This window comes from Homalodisca vitripennis, chromosome 3 (genome assembly GCF_021130785.1).
Source record: "Homalodisca vitripennis isolate AUS2020 chromosome 3, UT_GWSS_2.1, whole genome shotgun sequence".
Lineage (NCBI taxonomy): Eukaryota > Metazoa > Arthropoda > Insecta > Hemiptera > Cicadellidae > Homalodisca > Homalodisca vitripennis.
Window position 1 is genome coordinate 163,249,865 of NC_060209.1, and position 13,075 is coordinate 163,262,939.

General features: G+C 33.0%; 1 protein-coding gene across 1 annotated transcript; it reads left to right on the forward strand.

Annotated features, from left to right (window-relative positions):
• Window positions 1–1,424: 1,424 nt before the first annotated feature.
• Window positions 1,425–7,021, forward strand: LOC124358763. The gene is made up of 3 exons (XM_046811060.1): window positions 1,425–1,573; window positions 2,827–2,946; window positions 6,767–7,021. The coding sequence occupies exons 1-3, from the start codon at window positions 1,477–1,479 to the stop codon at window positions 6,976–6,978; spliced, it is 429 nt and encodes a 142-aa protein (XP_046667016.1). The 5' UTR covers window positions 1,425–1,476; the 3' UTR covers window positions 6,979–7,021.
• Window positions 7,022–13,075: the final 6,054 nt, after the last annotated feature.

The window sequence follows — 13,075 nt, forward strand, 5'->3', positions numbered from 1 at the left end:
TTTTGCATTTCAAAACTGTTATGAAACCTAAATTAGTTGCCTTTTGGCAAAAGTAGGCTCTTTGAGCTGTGCAAGTATATACTGTATATTTTATTTATTCTGAAAGAAACAAAATCAGTTAAAACAAAAGCACGAAAAATTACTAAGGACGGAGTAAATTACAATGACTATAAATATACACTTTTTAACATATTTACTTGATCGTGGGAAGAATGTAAACTCAACATTGGTGTCAGAGATATGGTTCACTCGAACCGGAAGAGCTCTTACAGGTGCAAAACCTGCGGAATTACGTGCAAAACCGCGGGTAACTGCTGGTTAAAAAAGAAATTAAACATAAATGAACTAATTGTGTGTCTGGTATTAAAGCGTACCAATTGTGGGGTTTACAATAAATGTAGGTGAACATACGAGACCCTCAACGTACGTAGGTATTTTAAACATACACACACACACACACACACACACACACACACACACACACACACACACACACACACACACACACACACACACACACATATATATATATATATAATATACATATATATGTATATAATATACATTTATATATATATATATATATATATAATGTAAAAATCACAATGTTTAGTTTACCAAAATACAGTCTGACTATAAAAAAATATGTGGGGTAATAAATAATTTTCATGTAAATTTCAATAGAACAGTTTAAGTGTTGGTTGCTCCTACTATATATTTTTTCAGGAGTTTAAAAATCTCATAACAATAAACCAATTATTGACTTTATAATAAGAAAATGAATAACCTAATAATGACAAGGGTATCTCGTCTCCCATCATGGTTCACAGAAAAGAAATTTTCGACCAATACAAGAAGTCGGTTCAACGTAACGATGTTGCAACCATTACATAAGTTTGTCCTGCAGAGAAGTTATGAAATAGGGTAAAATGTTTAATTTGGTTATGGCTTTACTGTGTTTTTAAATTCTTGCTTTGATTTCTTTCTTATCCTTTTACTTTTACCCATGATTGTTCACTTGTGCAATTATTGATTTCAGTTTACCATTCAGACATTGGACTACTATACAATAACTGTCTAGCTATAATATAATGTGGTTAACACGACTACATATATTAAAGCTAGACTTATATTGTACAATAGTTTAAAATATTTGTCACACAACACTGCATGAGATGTATACACTGTTAATGATCGGCCATTCATATTTTATTGACAAAGAGAGGGGGAGAGTTTTAATTTTTGTTTACCTGCCGTTATTAATTTTGTTGAATATCTCCTCACCGTCAGTTTAGTAATAAGCTAGACGAAATTCGTTGTTTTGAAGAATATTATAGCTTTAATTGGTTTTGTCTGATTCATCTGGGCCAATTCCGACGAGGAACTATACAAATATCATAGTAATAATGATAGCATTAGCAGACAAACTAGCCCTTATCAGTTGGTTTATCAGGAAGTTTCACAACTGAAGAGAACATGAGAGCTGTTCACTCGTCTTCCATCTTGCTCCTCTATGTGTTGGGTCTGGCTACTTCAATATCGGCTGAGGACGGAAACGACTATTTAGATCTAGGTTAGTGATTTTAAACTGCTGCTTAGTAGTGAAAAATTATTTATCTCTGCGTAAAATTACAATTAAACACTTAGTTTTGTGACCTTTTTTTATTTATGTAAGGTTTTACATTGTGAATTAGCAAGTTTTTCTCATACTTAGTTAATACATTATCGTTATCAGTATTTGAAATACTCGTAACTCCAAGTAAAATTATTTTAACTGCGCAATACCACTCGTTAACCATAGCACGATATGAAAATGCGTGTCATTCCTAATCAATTTGAATTCTTAACTGCGTTTTTCCAAGAGAAATTCTCCTTGCTATCGGATTCATGTACTGCTGCTTAGTTGTGAAAATGCATTTATCTCTGCATAAAATTACAATTAAAAACTGCTTTCTGATTTTTTTATTTACGTAAGGTTTTACATTGTGAATTATCAAGTTTTATTCCTGCTATGTTCATAAATTATCGTTATCAGTTTTTTAAATACTCGTAATTCCAAAGTAATATTATTAAAATTGCTCAGTATCACTCGTTCACCACAGCACGATATAAATATGCGTGCAATTTTATTCCCAAGTAGTTTTCCCAAGGCAGTAAAGTAAAATCAGAAACAGACAAACCTCTGTAACTGAGCTTGAAATTATTATTCTAACATCAATAAATTATAGATTGTTGTTAGTAGGCCTAACCCAATGAATACATTACAAAGGAAGATATTACTCAAATGCCCTCTGGTTACAGAAACCAATCATGAATAAATTTTAATTATTAACTGCGTTTTTCAAAGCGAAATTCTCCTTTTAATAATACATTTTGGATATAGGTACAAGTTACACATCCAAACCATCGCTTACATTTTAAGTACTTAAAGTAGTAGGCCTAACCCAATGAAGTACATTACAAAGGAAGATATTAATAAAAGTATTTAAAGACTTTTCGAAGGATCGATATATTTTTTACGCTGTTTATTATTAATAATTAACTTTTTTATAATCCAATAAAATAAATATAATAACAAAATATTATTATATCTGTTAAGTCATGTTTCTAAATTAAAACCATTTACTTTCTTAGATATTCTTCAACTTTGTATAAGGTGAAATTTGAGAAATGTCTGTGATATGGGTTGGATAAAAAAATCACTCATGGAAATCTGACCAGTGTAGTGTACTATTAGTTATTATTCTTTGGGTGTTTATATAATATCACTGTTAGACAGTACGCTTAGCGATTGATAAGGCATCGATTAATTTCGTGAACTATTAGGTATGTGCAAGGCAGATGAAGACTGCAAAGAGACGCCCAAGTCGAAGAGATCGCTTGCTGCCCTGCCGCCACTCCAGCACCAACCCGAGCCCGAGAAGGCTGCTGAAGAACACAACGAAAGTTAGCATCAATTTTTAATTTTACATTTGTATCAATGAATGCCTCCTATGACACAGTGACCACATAGTAGACAAAGCTACCGTATAACCAACACTCTCTCACAGTATAATATTACTGTACTATAACACTGTAAAGTGCTATCCTTTGACAATAACTAATTCAACTGTATTAAAAAATATTCAAAACTCAGTTAAGTTACTGAAGGTATTTTGGTATTACGGAAACAACGAGTTTTTCATCTCATGCGAGAGGGCACGCGCGCGCGCGTGCCTATGTGTTAAAATGACTTCTATAAAACTTTTATTTAATAGAAGGAAATCTTAAGAATATAATGTTACAGCAAAACGAATTATGTCAGATATATAAATATTGTCTCTTGTCTAATATTGTAGTTTGTTTTGGCTGTTAATGCAAAATTTCAAATAGAAAGATTATTCGAGTACGAATACTACAAGGATACAATATATACGAGGTATTTAAATTCTCAGACCATAACAACTTATATGAGGAGCAAACATTCAAAAGGTGATTTCTCACAAAAAATTGAAAAGTGAGTTTTTAGCTGATTGCTATTCTCTAAGTTGAATCTCACGAGATTCAATAATTAGTTTTCAGTCAAAAAATGCTTTCTCCTATTAAAATTAAATGTAGAAAACTGACATCTCAATCAAAAAAGTGTTTCCTCCAAAGCCTATGTTCATTCAATTAGTGGTTTCTCCAGTGGACCAATCACAGCTGCTCACTTGTGTCACATGACCAGTTGTCATCTGTTATTATTTCCAGCAGATATTTGAGGTTATAGTGAATGTTTAAAGTCATGTTAGACTGTTTTCATAAGTTTTTGGATTAAGTTAATGTTGTTTTATTATAATTTTGAAAATAATGGAAGAAGTTGTGGATGGGTGTGTTAGTGAGCATTAGAAATAGTGGGACACGCAAGAGACAGGCAAGTGGTGGGAAAAGGAAAGAAGCCAAACGTAAGCGGTACTCTGCACCATCAGGTAGTAATGTTTACATCCCATGCAAACAATCCACTAAGACTTTATTATGCTCTGATATTAGACCAAATGATGTAAAGAAACTACGGGACAAACTTTATAAAGTACCAGAAAAACTTCGCCAAGATTCTATACTTTCTTCATTAGTCGTTACAAAGAACGTTAAACGACGTAGGCTTAACATGCCGAACCAAAAACAAGTCTCTTTCAGCAGGCTCACAGCATGCCTTTTCAGCTAATTACTATATTCAAAACAATGAAAAAAGAATTCCTGTTTGCAAGAAAAATTTTCTTGCTTCACCAAAGTAGGGGAGAAAAAGGCTAGCCAATTTAGTCGCAAAAGTTTATTCTGGAGAGCCTATTGAGGATAAGCGAGGTGGTGATAGGAAAAGTAACAGGAGTATCGAAAAGAAAAAATAAAGTAAAGAGATTTTATTTCTAACTTGAGGGTATGTGAAAGTCACTATGGAAGAAAAAAAGTCTAAACGTCTGTACTTAAATTTGTAGATTAAGTATAAAGAAGTTGCACCAAATGTATAGTGACCAAGTAGTTAAACAATGACCAGTACAAAGTCAGTTTTGCTATGTTTAGGAGATTATTCGTCAATGAATTCAACATTGGCTTTAAATCTCCATCAAGTGATGTGTGTAGCACTTGTGCACTACTTGATCAGAAAATAAAAAGTTTGCCAATGGGATCTGCCGAACGTGTAAACCGTATGACTGAAAAAAAGAATCCATAAGCTAAGGGCGAACTCATTTTATTCGTTCATGAAAGAAAACACTGATGAATCAGTTATGAATTTATGTTTTGATTTGCAACAAATCCAACAACTTCCATAAAAAACAAACATCCAAGATGCATATTATCTAAGGCAGTTGAACTTTTATAGCTTATGTGTAACAAGCTTAGATAGTAAAAAATTCAACTTTTTACACTTGGTCTGAAGAACAGGCAGGGAAAGGTAGTACTGAAATTTCATCAGCTCTCTATAGCCACCTCAAAACAATGAACTTAGAAGGTATAAAAACTTTGAGATTATTTTGTGATGGCTGCATCTCCCAGAATAAAAAATAACATCGACCTTCACATGCTTTTGCATTTTTTGTATACGTCCAATTCAAGTGTTAATGAGATTAAGTTTTACTTCCCAGTGAGAGGACACAGTTTTCTACCAGCAGACCGTGTTTTCGGTAGGGTTGAAAAAGTCCTGAGAAAAAAATGTTACATTAATATCCAAGGAGCAATGTTATGAAATATACAAGATTATTGGGGATGTGAAAGTTTTGGGTGTTGATTGGGAACTTTTAAAACACAAAAATCACTTAGCGTGTGCTCTTCAAAAATCTCCCATACATTTCAGAATTGAAGCGGATTGCTTTTGAGAAATCCCAAGGAAGTGTCAAGGTCAATGGCTTCAAAAACTATAGGTTTGAGGATGAAAGTGAACAACTTGGGGTTAAACTTCTGAAAAAACGTGTCAAACTTTCTAATATCAATAAAACGGTCTTGGAACCTTTTACCACTCAGTCATCATATTTCAGCTGAAAAGAAAAAAGATGTGGTGAAACTGCTGAAACTTATGTATGGGGGAAGATTGGCAAAAATGAACCTGAAAACGCTTTTAGATGGTACAAGACAATCCTGTTCGATTTACCAGACGGCAATGACGAAAAGGAAGAAGTGTGTGTGACTGTCTGGACAATGATATTGGGCTAAGGATCTGATGATGCAGGTTCCAGAACAAACTGTAGACAACAATGTAGGCTACTATTTTTACTTTTCAATCGACCTAAACCTGTTCATGTATCAATTTCAAATAAAACCATTGATTTTGTATCATTTGTATGAGTTTCAATTCAATACCATTCAAAAAGTGTTTTATCCCATTGATATTCAATCAAAACGTTGTTTTTCTCCTTGAGTTTCGGTCAAAAGGGGGTTTATCCAAAATTAAAATGCATTTAACTAGTTTGTTTTGAGGCTAACATCTGCCACATGTCTATTGATTATCTACGGACCATCTATACTAATAAATAAAAAAAATCAAGGTTAAATCATGTGTTTCTGAGTTTCTATAGGTTTTTTGGTTTCCTGTAAAATTGCATCAGAGTGAGAAATCACCTTTTGAATGTTTGCTCCTCATATTACATTTATTTTTACTTTTTCTATTAAATCTAGTATCGGGCTATTCGATTCTTTATCTAAACACACAAAATCAAATTTTATTTCAAGAATGCTAGGAATACTTCTTAGGAAACAATGCATCACAAAGCTTTCAAAATTTATATTTTCAAAGAGAGAACGCGATTTCCTTCTCCTTCTCCTTTTTACATTATTTTTAATGTTTTAAAAACTCAACTAAGGCTTACTTCATTTTATTACTTCAAATTCTTCTTTAGTAATCACTTAATTAAAATTCATTGTAAAATTCATTATTCTTGAGACCATACTGTTGCCCAATATGAATAAAAAATATTGCATTCATCAACCGTTTTGATATACTCTTACAAGCAAATATTAGTCAGACATATGCTGATGGACGCTAAAGTAGGTAGTAAAATTTATGTCCTTCAGTTCCAAAAATGTGTGGAAGATTAGATGATAAAATATAATACTAACAACACAGAAGTTAACAATTTTTATCTACATTTAAAGTAGATTTTTTAAATCCAAAGTTCAATCACAAGGAACAAACCTTACCATACCTTATTGGTATTTTTCAGTCACTAGTATATATTATGATTAAATTTACATTATATTTAAAATGAACACACACTATTGAACTAAAACAAATGTTTTATACACATTAATGTTTCAGACTGTGATATGGTGCTTTGCAAATCAAAATGTGGCGATCTAAATAAAGTTTTTCTACATCTCAAGCCACGGTGTTCGATCTACGGAGCGTGTTTTTGCTATAATAAGGACTTCATCATCAATATGGATATGGGAGAAAAAGACGAACTCTCATACTTGAAGAGCGAACAGAATAAAAAGCCTAAGCCAAAAATCTACAACTTGCATTTATAAACTCACATTTTACTTTGGTTTTGAATTAAATGTTTGAAATACATGACTGTCAATCGTTATACCGAGTTAAACTCAAAAATAAAACTATTATTTGTTGTAATAATCATTTAATATCTAAAAAAGTTGTAATCAGTTTTTAATCCAAGCGAATTAACAAGAAATTAAAAATAACAATTAGTTTCAGCATGCCTGTTCAAGTATCGCATTTCGCAACTATTCACACCATATAAGTATGAAAACAACTTTAAAATGGAACAAGATTTATTTGAATGTTTAAATATTATAAATAAGTGTCGTATAATATTTTAACATTCCGATAAATCTTCTACATGGCAAGCATTATCTAAGTCTGGGGGTATTCTCTGATTTTCAGCAATTTCAAGTAAATGTCCACACATATGCAGTTTTCAAGGTGCTGTAAACCGAAACTGATATTTCCACAGAAAGTATAGTAAACATTTATTACAATAATTGTATACAATTATTTTTATGTAATCATTTTGAAACAAAAACATTACAGCTAAAATAACGTACTGTACGTGCCTGGAACGTGCTGCTATTGTAATCTACAAAATTACTATAAATATCAGTTTCGGCACAGTCGGGAGAAAGTAGGGTTTACATATGGCAATTATCTCTTAATGTAAAACTGACGATGCTGTATTATTTTAAATGTTTCATTTGCACAACAGTGATAGGACAACAGCTCTCAATGCCGATATGTTCATATAATCGTAACACTTTTAAACGTTTAGAAACTCCATAATCTTGAAATGTTATGGTACAAAAAATTGCATTAAAAGCATAAAATACGTTTATAACATTTACAACATTCAATACTTCAATAACTTTAAACGGAAACTATATAGCAGAGTAATAATATCATAATGTTATGTAGTTTAACGTAAGGACAATATTGTTTTCGACTTCCTTATTCATTGTACGGCATTTTTAAATTTATTTTGGAAATGTGGAAACATGATTTCTGAACATCTTTTTGAACGATTAACGAAGAATTGATTTATGAGTTGACACAGTTTTAATAACAACACATGTTATGAAATTTTATTTGTATTAATTATTTTAAAAAGAATCAACTATGGTCATTTTATTCAATTCATGAGAATCTTTACGAAACCCAAAGTTTCTAAACCTTACGTTTATTGTATATTGTACATTACAGACATACCCAAATCGTCGATCATCGTTATTGGTAGCTCATAGAGATAGATAGTTTTAGTAGCTCGCGGGGAAATTTAAGACACAGTGCTTGGGTTGGTTTGGGAAAGCATATTTTCGTGTTTTTCAGAATCCAGTTATGAGAAGAGTTGAATTATTGAGTTCTGATGTAGCTTCACAACTTTAAACTTAAGTCGCTGCAGTTTTTTCCTGCAACTTGACGAATCAACTAATATAGTAGATACAGTTCAGTTGGTCATTTTTTAATTATTATTTTTGATGATATCCAACTAAAATGAGGGCTGGTGAAATTTGCACCACTTCAAATACTTACTACGGGATAGGCATATATTATTCAACTGCTGTCAAAAGGCTCATCGAATCTGAAAATATTTCTGTACAAAAGAAATATTTGTGAGCTTGGAGCCGATAGAGCTCTTAAAATGTTATATGGCGAGAAGAGATTCATTGCCTTTGTCGTAAAGATAAAAGCTTTTTAAAATTGTTCTCTTACAAAAATTGCATAGTAGCCTACACAAAGAGTTTTTTAATGTGATAAGTATGAGTAAAGTAATAAAAAATCTCGTGAAAGTAGTAAATAAAGTGAAAGCTCAAGCACCCCAGACAGGTTTCATCAGGAGTCAAAGTGAAGAAAATTCCAGTATGGTGATCTACTTATATTCCTTCATTTGTAAGTTTGTTGGCAGAAACAGTTTTGCAGCACTTCAAAGAGTTACTTCCTGCTTTGGTGGAACTTTTCAAAGAACAATACGATACTTTGCTTTTCTTGTAGAAATAACTGTCATGTCATTAACTTGCAGCTTCTACGCGAAGATAAGGATAAATTGTAAGGATCATTTCAGATGTGGTCTCATCCCCAAAAGACGCTGGAGCTGCGGAGAAAACTGTTTTCAAAACAAACACTTTGCCTATTTCGAGGAAAACCATGACAAGGAGGAGGACCCTTCACACCCTCCTTACAACAGCAATAAGAACAATTTCCAGTTGTTTCGGACTTTCAAAATCAATGAATCATCACTTTCAATACTTAAAAACATTTGATTGTAGCTCAGTCCGTCACACATCCTTTAGTAGGAGTTGATGGTGAAGAATTCTCTAATATTGTGTTATACAATATTTTTAAGAAGATATTGCTCCAGTGGATATGGATCTGATAGATTTTCGAAGTGCCCTAACATTGCAATAACTCACTCTAAGCAATACTAATTTGCAATTTTGCCATTTATTCCTAAGCAAAAATATTTAATGGTTTACGAGTGAAGGCAATGTTCAGCTCAACATATCTGATGCATTACAAACAAGTACAGGAACCGGTTGACTGAGGAACATTTGAACCTAAATGTGTTACACTCCATTAATCGCTACATAGTATGAGCCTGAAATTAAAAAAAAAATATTTTAAAAAAGAGTGCCACACTTCATATTAAACTGTGCTTTTTAATGGAAATTGTTATGCTTTAAATACATTTAATATAAAATAGAAATGTTTATTTAAAATAGCTCTGTGTTATTTCAACGAAATTTGTACTAATTTTTACTTTTTGGCGCACCTCACTGTACGGTTAACCTGTATAAGCCCATACCGACCTTCTGCTAGTACAACCGTATGTTAGTGTAACAGTTTATCTGCTCCATAATCTGGGTATACATGGGTTTTGAGCAGCAAGTTTGGCGATCACTGGTATGGAACGTTCCTCGAAGTTTGCTGAAATTTGTGTTACTGAGAATAAACAGTTTTGCTTCATTTTCGGCATTAGGTGTCAAAATGTACTTTAGATTTGGAGGCTTCTTCTACAGAGTTGAAGACATTTTTGTCTTCAGAATAGTATTACTTTTACACACTATATCGATATTACATCCTGAGTTGGTCTAAGGATTTGTGTTTATATTTTTATTAATAAAATAAGCCATTGTCCACGGTGTGAGGCGTCTCAAGCAAAATTCACGAGACAAGACAGTGATTTGTAAAAAGAGAAATTCTGCGGCTTAAAATCTTAAATGATATTTCACTCCTTTGGGGTTTTTGAATATTTGGTGTTGTATAAACTATGGCAGATACTTATATGTAGTAAATACTTCTCAGAAACTACTTATATGTAGTGTATGGTTCTCAGAAATCTAAGGAACATAGTAAATCTGTAAGTGATACATTGGAAGCAAGATTTGGGATTTCTAATAAAATACCCCTTTATTGGTCACCGTTAGCAGCTGTGAAATTTGTATCAATATAGTTGAACAAATTGTAAGTGCAAATAACAGAAATAAATAAATTTGTTTTATTTGCAACACGCTAATAAATAACAAATCAAACTCAATTGTTTCTATTAACGGTTACAATACCGAGCACTGTTGGAAAAAGCTTTCATTCGTCTGCTGTCAGACGTTGGGGCACAAAGAGTTATAAGCGAAACATGGGAGAAACAATTTTAAGGTTATGGAGTGTGAGAATAACAAAGAAAGAAGGATGGTCAAATTCTGGGGGCTCAATAGAGACGGGATGCTGTATGGACAAGTAGAAAGGAACAAGGTGATTATAACATGAAGAAAGTTCTAAATTTGTAACGAATGGCATACAAAATGTGTATTATCGTCTAAAAATAATCACTTTATTGTAATTAATCGATTCCATGATAATATAATTATGTCCTTTATTTGAAGTTTTTTACGGATGGAAGTATTGTGAAGGAAACAGGATTGTTTTCGTAGCTGAGTTCGAGAAACGTGAGTCGTAACTGGTTGGTCAACGAATGCAGACATATTGAGACCTAATTCTGTAGTTCTGTTTTAATAATTAGTGTTGTGTTTAGTTTTTTTATTAAGTGCATGTTTTAGAATTGACACACAACATGGTGGTTGTGATTCCTGACTTAGGCGTGTCACAACGCTCTGGCGTGATTTGTTTATTTTAACATAGTTTGTAATTATGTGTTAGGTTAGTTATTTACCTGAAGAAGAGATCAGATTGCAGATCTCGAAACGTAGTGGTACTGATTTTTTTTGTTTCACTGAACGATGGCAAATGTCCGGAAAAATCCTGTTTCCTTCATAATTATGTTTTGTACGATTTCCTCATTAGGAAATTCTTACCAAGACAAAACTTTTACAATAAAGTGAATCACTGTATAGCCCTATTATTTTTATGTTATTGTAAGATTGTAGTTAGAAAATTCAGTGGTATTCAACACTTTTTCCAAATGTATTCATAACTATTCCATAAAAATGAACTATCAAGAGTTAATTAACAGGTACGGCTTGTTGTATTGAATGTTATGTTACACAAATAACGCTGAAATTTGGTGCTTTGTGTATTGATATAATTTTAAAACAACAAAACAATATTTATTTCAACATTTAGAAGTTTCTTTATAACTTTTGATTTTCATCTGACAACAAATTGCGTATTTTGTAGACGACGTTCTCCAAGTGGTGTCTACTCTTGACTTAGAAAAGAACAATGTCAGTGACCTCTAGGTCACGCAACTCAATAAAATTGTTCTGGTCGATTGGTGGTTGTGACCAGTTCACTAGCCAATCCAATTAGTCCGATATCACTCTTTAGGCGGGGTCCAAATTGATTCCTGTCCGACCTGACTATAAATAGCCATTACGGAATTTCCGGTGTGATAGGCGGCCATTGTTCTTCCGGTTGTCTCGCGCTTGGCGCCGCCGCCACTCTGCGTCAACGCGGACTTGGCCAACTTGCATTGTATAATCAGTCCATCTAATGTTTCGTGATTAATAAAGTTTCCCCTAAAAATAAACAGGATCAGCCGGGCTAGTTTTGTTAGAAACCGAATCGGGAGGTTATCAAAAGAGTAATTAATACCAAATGATAAAGTTTACATCGGTAATAGCTCCTTAGCTTTGCAAACTAATGACTGTATAACCAATCGTTAGATACCCAAATACTAAATCAGAATCAACCAACGGGATAAAGGTGGCGAAGAAATTCGTCTTTTCAGTCAAACATTCGGTTTTTATTTCTTTGGCTGTTGCTGTTTTGACTTATTTTATATATGTATCAGACGCAAGTGTATTAAGCTATGTTTATTTGACAACATATACTGTATTTACCCAACATTCCTCTGCGTCCAAAGACGTCAAAGAGCTATTTACTCTAATTTCTACCACCGCAAACGTGTTGTGTTACAGACAACGGCAAACATTAGGCGTGGGGCAAAGTGTGTGGCACTTCACTATTTTGTAACAAACTGCTATCATTTCTCACTCAACAACACAGCTGCTACCCCAAACTTCTATTCCCGGTCCAGGACTGTTTACAAACAGCTGAACAAGCAGGAAGGTAGGCTCCCAGCTGATGTAAGGGAGAAGCTAGATCAATCGAGACCGCAATTCGCTCTTTGGAAGCGTAAACAAAACGTTCTCTTTGGGGTTTTACGATTTGTTTTGACGTGCCGAAACCTTCTTAACTAGATTCTTAAATGTTTATTTTGTTTTGCCTAAATGCTACCTAATACTAATTTAATACCTTGTCTTGCTAATATTCGCGTTACGTGGAATTTAATGCAGTAATCATTAATACCAGTGTCCTTATTCAGAAAATTGGGGTTTTTAAATTGTTACCTGCATAAACATTGCAATATCCATAATATTGCGAAATTCTGCCTAACAAGGTTTTAAACCCTTCTTGTACGAGATAATTATATTAGTACTGCTTTGGAAAACGAGTTTCCAACTTCCCACATTCCCACTTGGCACTCAAAGGCCCAAAAATGGCGACAAAATCGTAGCGTAATTTATGAAAAAGATAAATGTCTTGTAACAAAGCCTACCATTCTTACAAGGTAGAATCGTTAAGATAATCCTCCGTGACAAAAGTAAATTATTCCATGTGAAATTTATCATATGATCACCATTAAATTCCATGGTAGTGTAT